Here is an 18,589-nt window from a genome sequence, read left to right as displayed (position 1 = left end):
TTTGTAAAAGGAGCATTCCTGACGTCATCTGCTGAAGACTGGAGCAGTGCTAAGGAGCACCTCAGTGTCTCAACTGTGCTATCCAGGCTCCCTATTACACTGAAAGGAACCAGGATTCCTTGGAGAAATCACTTTATTAAAAAGATTTATTTATTCTATGTGTATGTATGGATTCCTGAGTGAATCTGTATTCCATGTGAAAGCAGGTACCCATAGAGGCCAGAGGGCATAGGATCCCCTGCAGCTGGAGTTATAGGTGGCTATGAACTGCTCTGTGGGTGCTGGGAACAGAACCCAGATCCTCTGCAAGTGCAGTACGTGCTGTTGACCACTGAGCATCTCTCTAGCCCCTGGAAATAGCTTCCACCAAGTCTGACAACACCAGGAATCGCCCAAAGACAGAAATTAGGTCATGTCAGAAGAGCTCAGAGCCAACTTAAATAAGCTACCATTGGCTAAGAACAGGATAATTTGGGTGACAAGGTTAGTGACTGTGATGATGAAACTTATCACATGTACTTAAACTAATAAATTTGTCACAGTAATTTTTGTCTAAGGTACATGAGAACAGCTTGTTTATTAAAAAATGTAAATAATTAGAAAATCGCACACATGTATTTTTCCTTCTAAATTAGATGTACTTTGATATAAACAAATAATCGATGTGGAAACTATATAGGCTATATAAAAAACACAAGGAATGCTAGCCCTGGTGTGTTATGGGTGTTGCCGTGCTCACAGACGGATGGCAGTCACTGGTCACTGCCTTCTTAGATAGTGACACTGTATGTGGACTGTTGAAAGTTCACATCACTATTTAAAAAGAATCCTGCCCTCACTCTCCCTAAGAAGTCAAATGTGAGTAGCTATTGACAAACAGTGTTGGGGACGAGGAGCATATTAGATGGCATCATCGGGAAGTGTGCAAGAGTTCAGGGGTGACTACATGTTGTGTAGCCCCCTTCTTCACAGAAATAATTGGTGGGAAAAAACTAGATAGACTCCAGAGATCCAATGAGGCATAAAGAATGTGTCAACCAATGGCAGTATATGGACCTCACTTCAATTATTATTCAAACTGTAAAAGCAAAGCAGAACTTTCATAATCCAATTGGGGGAAATATGCCAACTGAATAATGGATGGTATTACAGAATAAGTTGCAGTATTTTAGACATTATCTATTAATCATAGGCTTTAATATGAGTTTTTACCTCAGCAGTACACTGAAAAATTTATTGGTTAAATTATATAAAGACTGGGATTTGCTTCAGTTTAACATAATCGAGGGTATAGATGAGATGAAAATGGATTGATCGGTTCAGAAGCTAGTGGTGAGCACAAGGGGATATTACATTGCTTTCTTATTGTGTGTGTGCACTTTAACTTTTTAATTACATTTACTCATGTATGCACATGCAGGGGCTAGTTGACAACTTGCTCATTGCTTTTCTTCTATCATGTGGGTTCTAGGGACCAAACTCAGTGGTCATACTTAGCATCCAGCACCTCTACCTGCTCAGCCATCTTTCTGGCCCATGTGTGTACTTTCTAAATACCCATTATAGTATCTTTTAAACAAACTTGAGCATGATAAAGTAAACAAAAAAAAAACAGTTTAATAGCAACCATGAAAAATCAAATGAAATCATAAAGGAATAAATAAAAGCTAATTAGGAGAAAGAGGTTTTTTGGGGGAGGTTGACATTTTTGAAACAGAATCTAGTGTAACCCAGGCTGGCCTCAAACTCTGCATAGCTGAAGATGATCTTGAACTCGTGAATCTCCTGCCTTCACCTCCCCAGTGCTGGACTTGCATGTAGACACCAGCTGTAAGTGGAACATCTTAAGCTAAAAATATAATTATTTAAGGAGTTTAGTCACATAGCCAGTGGATGGGTTAGAAGAACCTAATGAGTGACTTAGCAGCTTCATGTAAAAAATGACATGGACCCTCTGCCCAGAGAGTTCCTGGATACTGGGACCTGCTGTCCTCTTCACAAGGCTCAGGCTTGCTGGCTGATGCTCGCTCATCTTCTCTATCCACTTTGCTCACTCCTCACCATCACACTGTTGACATTGCACCTCCAAATAAAACAGTGGACTTAAAGGCAAAGCATTGAATAGAGAAAGAGACAAGGAGATCAGTCAGTCAGTAGACAGGAAATGTAATGTGTCCCAAACTGGATAAGTACAAAAGGACCCACACCTGGATACAGTATAATAAAGCTGCCTAACAACAAAGATAAAGATAACCTTAAAAGCATTTGTTCAGCTAGGCTTCTGTCAGGGAGACAGAAAAGACACTAGTTATTTCAGAAGAGCAAACTTAATTTAGAAAACTGATTGTGTTGTTGTAGAAGGTGAAAGGGGTGTAAGGAAATAATGAGGTCAACCAGGGGGAACAGCTGTAGGGAGTCCTCCCAGCCCAGGGGTGGAGAGGCGAGCACTGGGGCCTCTCCTAGCTTACAGATCTACAGGAGGCATTCTGCAGGATGGAGCCCTGTTTCTAACACAATCTAGCTGCTGAGGAGGTGCAGGGAGGCCAGTTCTAGGGGAGCCAAGTGCTCCCAGCTCTGTGCGCTGTTGCTGGAGTAAGTCTGAGTAGTGTTACCTTCAAACAGGAAGAACAACTTCCCTTGCCCCACCAACCCCTCAGTCTCCAAGGACACATGTTTGCAGAACATAACAAGAAACCTGCTCACAACAGAGAAAGGTGATTTTCAAACTTACAGCCACAGGACCACTGTGCAGATTATGGAATTAGGCTTTGGACTTGAGGCAGAACAGCTTAATATCAAAGCAGCTGTTCATTCATTTATTTACTCATTCAGCAGATATTTACTGAGGGCTTAGTTACTGTGTGTCACTTTTTAGTGCTTGAGATGAATCAGTGATGGAAAACTGAAGGATTTTGACTTCGTGGAGATTGGGAAAGGACAGATCACCTACAGAAGAATGGTGGCTGAAATGACAACTTGTTTGATAACACCATCAAAGCCAGATGACAATTTTGAAAAGACACAGACTCCCTAGAATTTTATGACCTTCTGTGAGGGAAGGATAAAGACATTTAAAGATAAAGAGCTAAGAAAAGTTCACATCCCAGAGTCCTTCCCCAAAGGAACTCCACTGTGTAATAGCCACCAGTGCATTATCCCAAGGCACAAGATTGCTAAGAAGTAAGATGATAAAGTCACAAATACAGACATAACCTATAAATAATGGTTATGGATTTTAGAAGAAATGACAAAACTGAAATCCTGTTGAGTTAGACTTTTTGGCACCCTGACAAAACACGTGAGGCAAACAGTTCAAAGAAGCAAAGGCTGGGCACGCTGGAGGCTGAGAGGCCAATTTGAGCTACGTAGGAAGACACTCTTCAAGAGGAGGGGGAGGAAGAGGTGGAGGGAAGTTTAGTTTGGCTCACAGCACTTCTTCTGTTATAATGGTTTTGTTAAGTTTGGAGTCAGGATAATAATGACCATGTAGATTGAGTTGAGAAGTATGCCTCCCACTTCAGTTTTCTGAAACAGTATTTCTTCCTTAAATGTTTGTTACAGTTCATTCAGGACAGGAGTAAACTATAAATCAATGTTTCTAATAGACATGGGGCTACTCAAGTGATCTCTTCTTAGGTGATCTTTGGTAATTGTGTCTGTGAAGGAATTCATCCTTTTCCTGTAAGTAGTAGGATTGATTTATTGATTTACCACCATTTGACCATCTGTAGGATCTGTAGTAATGCCTACCCACTCTTAATCCTGTTACGAATACTTTGTCTTCTCTTTCCTGCTCAGATTACATAGAAGTTTGTCCATTTATCTGTCTCAGCCACTGTTTAGTATGCATTGAGGTTGTTTGGATTTTTTTCTCTGCTTCCTCTTAAAAATCAGCTTATTATCTGTGTGTCTTTGTAAATGTGTGTGCACATATATACACAGAGACACGTATCTGTGTGTGCATACAGACTCCAAAGAGGGCGTCAGGTATCCTCTTCTGTCATTCTCCACCTATTCCTTTCAGGGTCCCTCCCTGAACCTGAGGCTCACATTTTCTTTCCTAGTCTGAAGATGAACAAGCCCCAGTGCCCCCACCGCCATCTCTATCTGACCCTCCTGTCTCCACCTGACCCTCCTGTCTCCACCTGACCCTCTTGTTTCCACTATCTTGGAGCTAGGGTTATAGATGTACACAGCTGCTGGGATCCAAACTCATTCCTCATGGTTGTGCAGCCAGCAACTTTAACTGTTGAGCTACCTCTCCTAACCCCTGCTTCCGTGACCATCTGTCCCTTATAATTTCTCCTACTTAATTAAAATTAAATTGGAAGTTTGTAGTGTGGATTTTTTCCTTTTTTCTAAAGCTAAACATTCTCTCTAAATTTAGAGCAAATTTCATTCATCACACTTTCATGTGATTGTTGACATTGGTTTAAAGCTTCCTCTGGTTTCTTCTTTGACCCATTTGGTGGTACCTGGTTTCCAAATAGGTAGGCATCTTCCAGCTCCATGCACATGTTGTTTATTGTGTTATAGTAAAAAAATATTTTGAATGTACTCAGATTGTTTTATGGCCTAGAAGGTGGCCATGGTAAGTATTTCATACACTAGAAAGAAACAGCATCTGTCATTAGGCAGACTAGAGATGTTGGCGTACATTGATTGATCATATTGTTCATGTTTTCTCTATCTTCATGAGTTTTTATCTACTTCCATGAATTACTGAGAAGCATATTAAACATCCAGCCATAATTATGAATTCGTTCATATCTTAGTTGTGTAAATTCTGTTAGTGGGTGCAAAGATCAATGAAATTGAAAACAAAGAAAGTAGTACAGTCAACACTGTAGAACTTGGATGTTAACAATTAGAAAAACTTGTAACAAAATTATTCTTTAAAAATTACAAGTAACTAATATCAGGAGGAAAGAGAAAATAAACTGCAGCTGTGTTTGGTTAAAGAGACTTTGAAAAGCCACAGCTAGGGCTGGGAAGGGGCTCATTGGAAAGAACATTTATGGCACAAGCTTGAGGACCTGAGTTCAAATCCCCAGCACAAACATAAAAGGCCAGATGTGGCCATGCACACCTATAAGCCAAGTGCTGTGGGGACAGAGGCAGGATTGCTTAGGCTTATTACCTGCCATCCTAGTTTCAGGTTCTGTGAGAGAACTCATCTCAGGGGAATAATGTTGAAAATAATGCCTCAGAACACCTCTGGCCTCAGTGCACAGGTGGATATGCATATACTTACATAAGCATTTATGCCATAGTTACACTACACACAAAAAAAAATAGATAATAAAGACATACTTACATCTTTATATCAGTAAGTTTGAAAATACATAACTTAAATAAATTCCTAAAAAAGGAAAAATGTTGTAATTTATCGAATCTGATTCAAGAACAAAAACAAAATCTAAAAAGTCTTGAGCAGTAAGTTAAAAAAATATATTTTCACCAAGAAATACAACACAGTTGGTAAGGGAATTCTACCAAACTTTTGGTAAATACTTCAATCCCAAGAAACAAACTCTGGAGCAAGAAAAAAGAGAACAATTATCCAGTTACTTTCTTGAGTGAAAAATAACCTTGAAAACTAGACTAGATACTGGGAGATGTATATAATGTGTTATGTATAAAATTTAAATTAAAAACTTAATCTTATTAACATAGCAATATAATAAGCAAACTATTTAAAGACTGGCTCCAACAATGTATTTTTAAGGTTTATATTAACCAGTGTGGATTGTCCAAGAAATAAAAAAAGGAGTAGAACCTTAGGAAAGTCCAGTTTCATTGACCAAACTGAAAGGGAAAATTCTGAAAAGTCGAGTACATTTGAGAAATTCAGTCCCTGAACTAATGCAGAACGAGCATTCAGGGACCATCACAGTCTGCATAGCAGGACTTCTGAGCTAATTGCTAATGGGGAAAAGATGAAAATATTTATCTGGCTTCAGGGAAAAGTATGCCAACCCTTATACTTCTTCTCAGCCCTGCGTGTATTAGTTACTTTTCTGCAGCTGTGGTCAAACGCCTCACAGAAGGAAGAGTTCATGTGAGCCCTCAGTTCCAGGAAGGAACATGGCAGGGAGGCATGGCAGCAGGCCACTGGAGCAGGAAGCCCCAGGATCACTTCCCCATCCACACCCAGGAAGAGAAAGCAAACGAGAAGTGGGACAAGGCTCTGCCCAGAGCCCACCCCCAGTGATGTTCTTCCTCCAGCAAGGCTGCACCATCTCCCCACACAGCACCACCAACTGGGGACCAAGAATTCAAATACTTGAGCCTGTGGAGAACATGCTGAATACTGGAAACAAGCAAATAAATCAATAAAAGAAATTAATAGTGTGTTGGGCAGAAATAAATGCTTCTCAGAAAGGATATTGCTATCTATGCAGTACTCAGAAAATCTGCAGTCAGATTTTTAGGAACATTTTTATCAGGTGGCTGCATGTAAGGTCAGTAAATAAAGACAAGTTGCATTTCCAATATTGCAAAAATATGTTCATAGCATTTGATGTAACAACAAATAAAGCTGAACCTGTGAACAGAAAGTGATAGAAGTTGAAAGACATTTTAAAAGACCTAAACAGAGTCAGTGTTCTTGGGATCTACTTCCGTTTGTAAATATTTGTATATTTAGGTCCACCATGCTTGCAGTTGGAAGACACACACACCTTTGGCCTGTCATCCCGACCCAGATCACTGGTGCTGACAGAGTGACAGTGCCAACAGAGCTTTGAAATGAAGCAGAACTTCGGGGCTGGGCAGATGGCGCAGCAGGAAGAGGTGGCTTGGGTGTAAGCTTGGCAGCCTGAGTTCCATCCCCACATCCCACAGGGAAACGGGAAAGAAAGCTCTCTCAAGTTGTCCTCTGACCTCAGTCCTCTAGCCGTGACACACATGTGTGCCATGTCATTTATTAACTTAATTTTTTATTCTAAAAAACTTTAAGAAAAGCAGAACTTTGAATTTCTAAGGAAAGATAAGGATTAAGGAGGAGATAGGGCCCTTTAAAGGGAGACATGGCTGTTGGTTAGCAATGTTAATCCTTACATCTTAAATACTTGATTCCAGGTAAATTAAGGGCCAAGTATCAAAAACATTACTTTGAAAATTAGAGTGAAATGTGGGAGGTGGATTTCTGAGTGGGGCAGGTTTGAGGAAGATGCAGTCCTAACTATAAAGCCTGAAAAAGTAGGAGATGGTTGAAACATATGTGGATGACAAGTTCAAGATCATGACATACCAGCCAACAGAAAAGCTGAGCACAGCTCAGTGGTAGAGACCTGGCCAGCATGAGGCTCGGTGCCCCCAAATGGAGAAAAACGATGAAGAAGAAATGTTTGCTAAAGATGAAGCAATTCTTAGTTCTACTGATTGTAGCTAGAGTTTTCCTGCCTGGCCCACGGTCAGGGCAAATCTCTCTCACCTGTCAGTCCCACAGCCACTCAGACCCAACCAAGTAAACACAGAGACTTATATTGCTTACAAACTGTATGGCCATGGCAGGCTTCTTGCTAACTGTTCTTACATCTTAAATTAATCCATTTCCATAAGTCTATACCTTGCCACATGGCTCGTGGCTTACCGGCATCTTCACATGCTGCTTGTCCTGGTGGCAGCTGGCAGTGTCTTCTGCCTTCCTGTTCTTTCTTTTTCCCTCTCTGTTAGTCCTGCCTATACTTCCTGCCTAGCCACTGGCCAATTGGTGTTTTATTTATTGACCAATCAGAGCAACACATTTGCCATACAGAACATCCCACAGCACTTCCCCTTTTTTTTTTTTTTCAAAAAGGAAGGTTTTAACCTTAACAAAGTAAAAGTACATATAATTTGGGAATTTGGGCGTAGCTTCTCTTACTACTTCCTGCTGGAGGGGGGCGCTGTATCTTATGGAGATACAAAGAAAATTTTAGGATTATGGAATAGTCCATGAGGCTGTATTGTCTGAGCCAGTTGCCTTCAAACCATTCTGGATGTTGGATCATCTGGGCCATGGTGTCATCGGAGACCTTTCAGGGGGTCTTGGCTGGTCAAACCTGATGTATTTTAATCTGGAACAAATCCATAGCCTCTGGCTTTCTGTGGGAACAAAAGCAGAGTCTCCTTTTCAAAGCAACACATCCTTACATCCAAATTTTGAAGTCAAGGTATCTTTAAAATATACATATTGGTTTAACTCAACATCTTTTACGATCAAATGTTTTTCTGCAGTTAAAAATCCCAAAGACAACACAATCCAGATTCTCTGTGTAATATTCATCTTTATGTGGCTTATTTTTTATATTAATTTTATTGTCTCTTTAAAGACTTTATTTTTTTAAACTATATATTTGTTTATATAACTGTATATATCACCTTTTTTGTCTCTTTCAAGCCTACATATATTTTACACACATTGTAAACTATTACATCTGAATCTGTCTTATTGTGAATCTATTGCTTTAAACTGCAGCATTTGTAAGACTGAAATGGTGCTATGGCTGTGGCTCCGCCCACCTCAGCTTCCCAACATGGCAGTAGTACGTTTACTGCCAGCTCTGGGAGCTATCGTGGGTCTGTGCTTTTATCCAAGTAGCATGTAGCCCAGAAACCCCTTTTTTTGTTTTGTACTAGCAAAGGCTAAATCCACCATGCAGCTTAATGTGCCACTTGCAGAGGCCTCATTCCCACCATACTGCAGGTCGAGCGCACACCAGGAACCCACAAGTAGCTCAAACCGGCAGCTGACGCTCATTTGAAAGAGACAATTAGGAAGCTGTTTTTAGCTCCATTTTAGAATATTTTCTCAGGTTTTAGGTGGAAACTCTTGCCAACATGTTGGGCGCCATTTGTAGCTAGAGGTTTCCTGCCTGGCCCACGGTCAGGGCAAATCTCTCTCACCTGTCAGTCCCACAGCCACTCAGACCCAACCAAGTAAACACAGAGACTTATATTGCTTACGAACTGTATGGCCATGGCAGGCTTCTTGCTAACTGTTCCTATAGCTTAAATTAATCCATTTCCATAAGTCTATACCTTGCCACGTGGCTTGTGGCTTATTGGCATCTTCACATGCTGCTTGTCCTGGTGGCAGCTGGCAGTGTCTCCTTCTGCCTTCCTGTTCTTTCTTTTTCCCTCTCTGTTAGTCCTGCCTATACTTCCTGCCTAGCCACTGGCCAATTAGTGTTTTATTTATTGACCAATCAGAGCAACACATTTGCCATACAGAACATCCCACAGCAACTGATGGTCAAGAAATGAAAACTAAGATCCCAGTTAAGTGCCATTTTATGCCCATGATAAACTCAGAACTGGATCATATGCCTCCCTGAAAGAGCCCTTTTGATCCACATTAATGGGATTGTAAGTTGGTAAGTGTGTAAGAAACAATGTAGAATTCTCTTGGGTATTTGACCATCTGCCTGTCCTGTCACCCAGAACTTCTGGCAGATTTCTGCTCCTGACCACAGAAACTGCTCGTGTGTTTGTGCATTGGACATTAAAGCAGGGAGCCACTCAAGTGCCTAGCTGTAGAAAGTGGATGCATGTACTTTAGTAAATTCACAGTGTCATTTCATTGTACGGTAAATTAGAGAGTAAATGGCAGGTTAAATTTTGAACGAATCAAAGATTTCAGTGTGAAAATGAAATTTACATTTTTCGTGTTTCTGGCAGAATGTCACTACAGCCCTGTGAAAAGCAACATGTTGTATCTCCCAAATGAAAAGGATGAACATCCTTTTGCATGCTGTGTCCACCTCTGGAAATGTACACATGTGCTCACACAAGTGTAAGGTCATACCTGTATACACCTTTTTTATCCCATTGTAATGATGAAATATTAGAAAGAGGTATTCATTAATAAGAGTCCTGTCAAGTGAATGATGGACATCCACACGGCGAAATACTATGCAGCCATTAACAAGATGATGGGGAAGCTTTCCTTCTGCCAATGGAGAAAGATCTTCAAAGCACACTATTTACTAAAAGGGAAGCAAATTCTGGTTCATGTAAATAACCTTGTTTTTAGAAGGTGAGAGTATAATTCTGTATCGGTAGTTGCTTATATAAAGCATAAAGAAATTCTGAAAAGCTATATGAGAAGCTAAAAGTAGTGTTTACTCCTACCGTAGAGAGGAGGGTGGGAGATGACTTTTCTCTTTGTAAGTATGTCTAGTTCTTGGTTCAAAGAAGTTAAATAGAACAAGACAGGGACACGAGTGCCACTCTGCTGTGTGCTTCCGTGGCCTGGGACAGGGCACACGGGCTCTCTGAACAGTGTTCTCGTCTGTAGAAAGCTGTATCAGTAGATCCCAGCTCGTAGAACTGCCCTGAGGATCCTCAAGGACACTGAGCGGCTAGCTGAGTGCCAGCACCTCTTGATCATGGTGACACTGGGTGTGTGGTTGAGGGGACTCTGCTTATCCCACTGTTGCTTTGCAGAATCAGACATCGTGGGTCCTTTCCAGCATGGCTGCCCTCTACTGGAGAGTGAAAGGTCAGGGGAAAAAGGCCATTGACTGTCTACGCCAGGCCCTGCACTACGCCCCACACCAGATGAAGGTGAGGGAGGGAGGGAGGGGGTGTCTACTCCCCCCACCAGATGAAGGGGAGGGAGGAAGGAGGGGGTGTCTACTCCCCCCACCAGATAAAGGTGAGCGAGGGAGGGAGGGAGGGGGTGTCTGCTCCCCCCACCAGATGAAGGGGAGGGAGGGGGTGTCTGCTCCCCCCACCAGATGAAGGGGAGTAAGCAGGGGAAGGGGTGGGAGGGGTGTCTATATGTGTCCCTCCGATGGCCAGTGGCGTCTGCTGTTTCAGTTAGATTTCCTCATGCTCAGCCAGTGTGAGAGCAGTACACTGAGAACATGGCGGGAGAGGTGGTGGCCGGTGGCTATCCCCACCTCACAGAGTTGGAGCTTAAAGGAAAGTCTGAGATGATGGTGGCAGTCTGTCAACCTCACACCTCTCCTGTAGTACTGGAGAGCCACACCTCATACAAGGTGTGCTCTGGCTGAGCAGGCCACCTGCCTGGGAATCTGTGGGTTGGGGCAGCCCCTAAGTGCCTGACTTCCTATCCCTTTGTGCATATTAGTAAATTCTCAGTGTCCTCCTACATGCTCAACATGCTAACTGTAGATCTTTCCGTAGCACCCAGTGTTATTACGGTGGCTGAGAATGCCACTGATTATAACATATGTTCCTAGTTCTGAATTAATCTAGATGCCCTACCTTGTACAGACCCAGCTGTATCTGCTTGTCACATGGTGCCCAGGCTGGCAGGAGAGAGCGGCTTCACCAAGGGCAGCGCTGGGTTCTAAGCACAGCTGTGCTTCACACTAACATTCTGACCTTGGGCCAGACACAGAACACTGCTCTCATCTAAGGACATACACTCTGCAGTTGCCCAGTGAGGACAGGGATGGCTTCCTTTTTATTGTTCCTCCAGGTCTCCCATAGAACCCAGCACAGTGTGACAGCCATGCTCAGACAGCATGTTTAAAGGGGAAAGGTCTGTGGGAATTGGTGTCACTGGTTGTCCAGTCTGTCCCTCTGTGCTTCACACTGGGGACAGCAGACAGGCAGGCAGTAAGGCATTGGCTGTGCGGGTCAGAGAGCCTCTGCACACCTGCTGGTCTTGAATGTGCTGTGGAGACTGACACAGCAGTTAGGGAAAGCTCCCTCCAGTCACCACAGAAACAGGTGGGGGCCTGGACCTGGCCGGTGAGCACATCTGCCAGCTGCTACAGGGGACACACTAGTCCTTGCATGGAGCCAAGCCTGTCGCTCAGTAGAAGAGTGCTTGTCTAGCACATGCAAGCTCATTCTGGAGCATGCTCACTTGTCGCTGCTCGACTCAGACTGTGGCTGTCCTCAGCTGTCTGACTGTGGACTTTCTAGTCACCATCTGCAGGACAAGAGAGCATGCTCCATGGAAGTCATTCACAAAGTTTCAGAAATGGGCCTGTAACTCAGCAGAAGAATATTAATAGCTATTGTTGTTATTATTAATGCTTTTCCTGGAAGGCTTTGTCAATGGGAGGGTTTTGTGGGTTTTCTTCTGGTGCAAGCTCCTATTCTGCTCTTCATGTAGAGACTAGTAGCAAGCAGCAGCCTGGTCCTGTGCACTTCTGTGTCGCACTCTGTCAACTCCCAGGAGCAGGACTGTGTGCTTCGTGTCTGGCAAAGTCAGAAGTAAAGCCCAGTTCCCGCCTCTCTCTCTTCCTTCCCCAGGATGTGCCCCTCATCAGCCTGGCCAACATCCTGCACAATGCCAAGCTCTGGAATGACGCTGTCATAGTGGCCACCATGGCTGTGGAGATCGCACCCCACTTTGCCGTCAACCACTTCACTCTGGGCAATGTCTACGTGGCGATGGTGAGACAGGGTGGAAGCCAGCTTAGTTCTGATATGGAGGCACATCTTGACTCAAAAGCTTTTTTTTAATATGGCTCTGTGCTCCAGTTTGCCAGAAGTTTTATCTCCAAAATTACCAGCTACACCAACATAAAGTTTATTCCCAGGGATTTGAGAGGCTGGTTTGGGTTGGTGTTATTTTGGGGGTTTGGGTTTTTTGCAGTTTTATTTAGATTGTGTATTTTATTGTATGACTATTTGGTCCGCATGTTTTCATGTACCATGTGCTTGCCTAGTGCACTCAGATCAGAAGAGAGCATCGGATCCTCGGGAACTAGAGCTACAGACAGTTGGGAGCCACCGGATGGGTGCTGAGAAACAAACCCAGGTCCTCTGGAGGAGAAGCCAGTGCTCCTAATTGTGCATCTCTCTCTGGCCCCCTGAGTTGCGTTTCCTCAAATAACATGATATAATCTAAGCATTTACAACTCCACGGTTCTTCACCATGAGTTTTTTAGCACAGTGGTGTTAACACACTAGTCTAAAACACTTGAACTTGGTCAAGTGTTTGTCTTTCCCTCTAGACTCTGAGCCCCTCAGGACAAAACTGCTCTTTTTCATGTGCAGGAGCAGATTAGGTGCCCAGCAGACTCTCGCTGATGAAATCTAGTAGCTTCGCAGCTACTGTTCACAAGGAAAAATGGTTAATGCCACCCTCCAGGTTCCTCATCTAGTCAGAAAGAGGTCTTTTTCATGAGTGAGTGAGTGTGTGTGTGTGTGTGTGTGTGTGTGTGTGTGTGTACATGTGTACACGTGTGTGTGATGTTAGGGATCAAATCCAAGGTTCTTGCATATGCTAAGCAAGTGGTTTACCATTGAGTTCCGCAACCCCAGCCTTGATTTCAAAACTCAAAACCCCAGAGGTCCCTGCCAGACCTGTCGTAAGCGTATATAACTTGTGAACCAAGCCATCTGCTGCCATCTGAAGTAGGGGGAGGGGCAGTTCCCATGCTGCTCTCCTAACAGATAATGGGATGCGCAACCCTGGGCTGTAAGCTCTGTATGTGTCGTCTCAGACCTCTGAGGTATTAGTGTCTCTGCCCACGCTGGAACCATCCCTGAGTGAGGGCTTGGTTGGCTCTGGCCAGGCTGGTGTCATCTCTGATTTCTGAGGCATTATGCCTCTGGCCAGGCTGGCATTGTCAAATGTGTAGCCTTCTTCTCTGCTTCTTAAAACTGAAGACTGTTTTCATCCCCAGTAAATGTGAAGTTTGCTGTTGAGTGAGCAAGTGTGTCTCATTGAATGAGAAAGCCAGTGAGGCCGTCCTGTGTAGAACTGGTTCTCAGTATAGCAGTGGTCATTTCTAAGTGTTTTAAATGTTTGGGAAAATAAAATGTCCTGATGGTGTACAGTGGTAAGAGATGCCCAAGTTCAGCTCCATCTTGCTAGGCATGCTAGAAAATCAAAGCAGATACACAGTGAGCATTTTCCAGGCCTCAATCCAGAGGCTTGGGAGCCTAAGTAAGGAATGTCATAAGGCACTAGCACAGTGCCAGGCACATCTCAGGGCTCAGTTGGTGGCTGTTGGGGGCCACTGCCACTCCAGACCAATACAGGCCAGTTTTCTGCTGATTGCTTTGTGGTTGTGCCTTGAGGCTAGGCCACTGTCTCTTCCCACACCTCAGCTCCCTGCAGACTTAAGTCCACTGCAGAGTCATGGTGGGTTGTCACTGGTCACAGCCATGTTTAGTCGGGTGGTGCTGTCTCCTCACATGCGTTCCTTGTCCCTCACAGGAAGAGTTTGAGAAGGCCCTGGTGTGGTATGAATCGACACTGAAGCTACAGCCCGAGTTCGTGCCTGCCAAGAACCGGATCCAGACTATCCAGTGCCACCTAATGCTGAAGAAGGGTCGGCGTTCCCCCTAGGACATGCCTCCCCTTCCCTCAGCTCTCCCAGCCACAGTCAGAGCAGAGCCCCATCGCTGTCAGTACCCACATGAATGGTGTGTGTGAATTGCCAAGTAAGACATAAGAGGACTTGGCCTGCAGGGCTGACTTTGCTTGGTTTTAAGTTCCTCCTCCCCAGCCACCCTCAGAAGAGACGTCTTCAGAAACAGGGTTTGCCAGACACTGTAAATACTGAGCCAGGACAGCCAGAGCTCTGCTCTGTCTTCAAAACCTCCATGCCTTCAAGGCTCCTCAGTGGTCCAGCCTCTTCCTTGGAGAGGCCAGAGCCACATTGCTCATTCTCTGCTTCCTGTGTAGCCTCTGTTGTCCCTGGAATTGCAATGCCGCCTGGGGCCAGTCAGTAAGAAGCAAGGATTCCTGATGTCCTCACCAGTCTGCTCCTGCCCCAGTCTCGTCCATTCCACGCTGCTATGTTCCAAGCTCTCAGAGATAGTTTGCAGGGGAGGAAGGGGAAACAATTTTACAAACAAAATATTTGCAACAGCAGAAACTCTTAGGGTCATCTGACCTTTGTAAGTTATTTATGTTGGGGTGGGAGGGGGGCTGAGCAGGGGAGTCAGCCGTGTGCAACATCTTTATCATTTGTATTTTAAGTGCAGATCACAAGGAAACCAATCCATTGAAATCCTATATAACAGGTTTATATATAGAGAATACGTGTATTTGAAGCCCTCTACAGACCGAGTCTGTGTTACTAATTCCTTGTTCGCTGTGTTCCCCGTCTTGGACTAGGCGTGACTGTCAACCTTCTCTCTGAGGCTGGCACACCAGCTCCTCAGAGGAGAGCCAGGAGCCAGGGTTGGGTGTCCCACACAGTGCCCTTACCTTTGGTCCCTGGAACATCAGAAACTCCAACATTTTGGAACCTTTAAGGGCACATACTGAGAATAAAAATAAAAATTGTTTATGAGCAAAATCACTCCATGGTGTAGTTTTTCTTCAGACATGGGCCAATTTAGATTGTCCGGTGACTCTGCCTCTGGTTGCCCAAGTTCCGTGTCATCTCACAGCAGCAAGGTGAGGAATGAATGAACAAACTTAAGAACCTGAAACCTTGACCAGAAAGCTGCATCCATCGTCAGCAGAGGTCACCATGTGACTCGGCTGCCTGGAAAAGAAAGCATTACCAAACCAGAGTCACCACTCCTGGACACCTCAGATGAGCACTGAGCCTCATGCCTGCCCAGGAAACACCTCACAGGACCAAGTGGGGCAACTATGGAATGCCACCCCCAGGGCAGCAGTCTACAGAGCTTTCCAGAACATCATCAGGCTGTCTCTAACACTGGCTCACTGTCGGCAGAGTCCAGTGAGTTGCATTTTGATCAGAAGTATGTGGAAAACAGCAAGCTAATTCCTGACTGGATATGGCAAGGCTCTGCTCAGGAGGCCCCTCCAGTATGTGTCTAAGTGAGGTCCTGCCTCTCCACCTTACCACAGTTTGACAGGTTTCCAGAAACATTCAACAAATGCTTGTTGGCTTTTGAAGGTAACAAAGACTACTGGGGTCCAGCCCCTCGATAGCCTCCTCCCAGGGTCCGTGGAAGAATCTACAACCAGCTACTAGGCTTTTCTAGAACAAAATAAACAACATTTGTCTTCCTGGTAATCCTGATTCAGAAGTGTGACTGTTTAACACAATCACTGTAACTTGGGAGGTGGGACATGCTCCAAAAATGCCCCCAGTAGAAACTCCTGGGCAAGTGTTGAAGGTCTTCAAATTGATGGATTTCTTCCATTCTTTTTTCCAATTTACTAACTCTCTCTTCAGCTATATCTAGTCTACCATTTAATCCATCTGTGATTTTTATTTCACATTACTTTTACACTGAAAAGATTTTCAGCTAGTTCTTTGTACTATATCCACCAGGTTATATTATATACTCTTTCATTTTGTGGGGCCTAGTCTTCCTTTTAGCCACTTGAACAGTTTCAGCAACCTTATGTTTCAAATTGGTCTGTTTCTTACCCATTAGGCATGAGTTCTTCTCATGTTTGTTGAATGTAGGTTTTATAGTATAAAACAGAAAAGAATCTCCAAACTGGCTTGCTTCTCTTGACCCATTGCTCTCCCTCTTACTCCTCTCCAGACACACCTCCTGACAGTAATAAAACTCCCACTCATGCTTCTGCCTCAGAAACCTGTATTCACTGTTTCCTCTGCCTGCAATACTCAACTAAATAACTACTTGGCTTATCTCACCATTTTACTTCTCCATGATCCTTCTAGGTCATATATAATTTAGAATAAGGAATTGGTACATGTGATTATGGGCATTTAGAAGCCCCATGATCTGTTCTTTGCAAGCTAGAGAGAGCTGGATGCCACAGAGTCTCAGCAGGGTGACTCAAGTGTAAGCCTGAAAGCCAAGGATCAGGAGCACTGAGGGCAGGTAGACCTCCATTCCAGCTCAGTGAGGCAGAGAGGATTCAGCCTTCCTCCACTTTCTGCTTTGCTCAGGCCCTTCACATATTAGATGAGGCCTACCTTCATGGGAAAGGCCACAGCCTTATTGTTACTTGGTTCATATCTCAGAGACACATAGAAAATATAAGCCACATATCTGAACAGCCATGGTCCTTAATGATGGTTAGTTTTAATTGTCAACAATCTAAAATCTCCTGGAAAGAGAGTCTAGATGAAGAATTGTCTACATTAAGTTGACCAGTTGGCAGACTGCGAGGGATTTTCTTAATTGGATTTATTGAAGTGAGAAGACCCACCATAAATGTGGGCAGCACCATTTCACGTTCTAGGCTTTGGACTGAATGCTAAGGAGAGAGCAAGACATGCCCTAGATGCATGCATTACTCTTGGCTGTGGATGTGATGTGATGAGCCACTTAACGTTCCTGCCACCTTTGCTTCCCCGCAATGATGTCCTATAACCTGGACCTGTGAACAAAATCTCTTTCTCCTTTAAGTTGCTTCTATGGGGTGGTTCATCACAGCAGCAAGAAACAAAACTAAGGCCCTGTCAAGATGACCCATAAAATTATCTATCATCAAAACCCCCTTGAAATTAAGTCCCAGTGGGACACTTAGCACATGCTAGCCTCATAAAAAAAAAAAAAAAAAGGCTGTGAAGAGCTGGGGTCTTGATAAGTTCTCTACAAGAGTTTACAATCTGAGTCTGGAGTCTGTCTCCACAGCCATTCCCACTACAACCAGGTACACAGAGTGGCTTCCATGGAGCTAGGCAGTTGGGTAGGCTAAAGGATCAATGCGCTTCTGCCTGTTGCTCTCCAAATCCTGCAGGGCCAGCTGGGCACAAGGCTGAGGATCTGAGAACCAAGCTCTCTGTCCTTGGAGACTGTGTATTTAGGCACAGTGGTGTCCATGGTCAGGGGACCTTAGGCAGGCTTAAGCACTGAAGTGTTCACAGCTGCTAGCTGCACAAGAGGCAGAACTTTGAAAGGAGAGGACAATGCTGTCCGGCTAACCACATCTGCCCATTGACATTTGCACATAAGTTCATTAAATTTCACTTGCAATTCTCCTTTCTCTGTACCAGACATTGCAAGGACTTACAGTGACTGCTGTGTAGGACATGCAGATTAGAAATCAAAGTCCCACAGGCTAGCACGGTGTTAGACAATGAATTTCACCCCATCTCCAAAGGCATTCCATCCAAAACCAGCAGAGTCATGCTGGCAGATGCCCACTTAGAAGGCCAGAGCAGAGGCCTTGGTGCCAACCACTCTCAACTCCTTGGGAAATGACCACGGCTCCTCTCTCCAGACTGCATAAAACTTAAGAGCTCCAGATGGCTCTGGCTGTGAAACAGAGCAAACTCTGGTTCTTCTGACTACGGTAACATGGGCAGGTTGTGATGAGCGCAGTGACAGGGCCTCCCACGGGTCCCCAGGGAACAGTGCCTCTGAATGAGTGGTCACCTCTCCTGTGTGTCCTACCCTTCAAGTCTACTTACCAGCCAGCTATGGGTGCCAAAGATGCCTGCCATATGACCAAGGCTACAGACTGCACCACACACATACACACACACACACCCCAAGGAGGCACTGCCAAAGTACCTTGGCACAGACAATCAGTGGCCAGGAGTACCCTGCTGCCACAACACCTTTGAGTGAGATCACTGAGTTATGTGTCTTTCTCCCAGAATCCTCCCCACGGGGTTCAGCTCTGGAGGCCACTGGACTGACTGATAGTCCACCCTCTCCCTGTTGAGGGTGGGTGAGTTTGCCTGCAAGTATGTCTGTGAACCATGTGTGTGCCTGGTGCCCATGGAGGCAGAAGATACCATATCCCCTAGAA

The 18,589-nt window shown here is 44.4% G+C and overlaps 1 protein-coding gene across 2 annotated transcripts in view; it reads left to right on the top strand.

Annotated features, from left to right (window-relative positions):
- Positions 1-15,233, top strand: part of Ttc17 (tetratricopeptide repeat domain 17) — a 108,215-nt gene extending 92,982 nt beyond the window's left edge. For both annotated transcript variants that reach the window (XM_059260992.1, XM_059260991.1), the window contains 3 exons: positions 10,435-10,554; positions 12,223-12,366; positions 14,141-15,233. In XM_059260992.1, the coding sequence (XP_059116975.1) occupies positions 10,435-10,554; positions 12,223-12,366; positions 14,141-14,272 (396 nt within the window). In that variant the 3' untranslated portion in view covers positions 14,273-15,233. The remainder of the gene's footprint in view (positions 1-10,434; positions 10,555-12,222; positions 12,367-14,140) is intronic.
- Positions 15,234-18,589: the final 3,356 nt, after the last annotated feature.

The sequence above is a fragment of the Peromyscus eremicus genome, chromosome 4 (assembly GCF_949786415.1).
Source record: "Peromyscus eremicus chromosome 4, PerEre_H2_v1, whole genome shotgun sequence".
In the NCBI taxonomy this organism is placed as follows: Eukaryota; Metazoa; Chordata; class Mammalia; order Rodentia; family Cricetidae; genus Peromyscus; species Peromyscus eremicus.
This window is presented reverse-complemented; position numbering and strand designations above follow the sequence as displayed.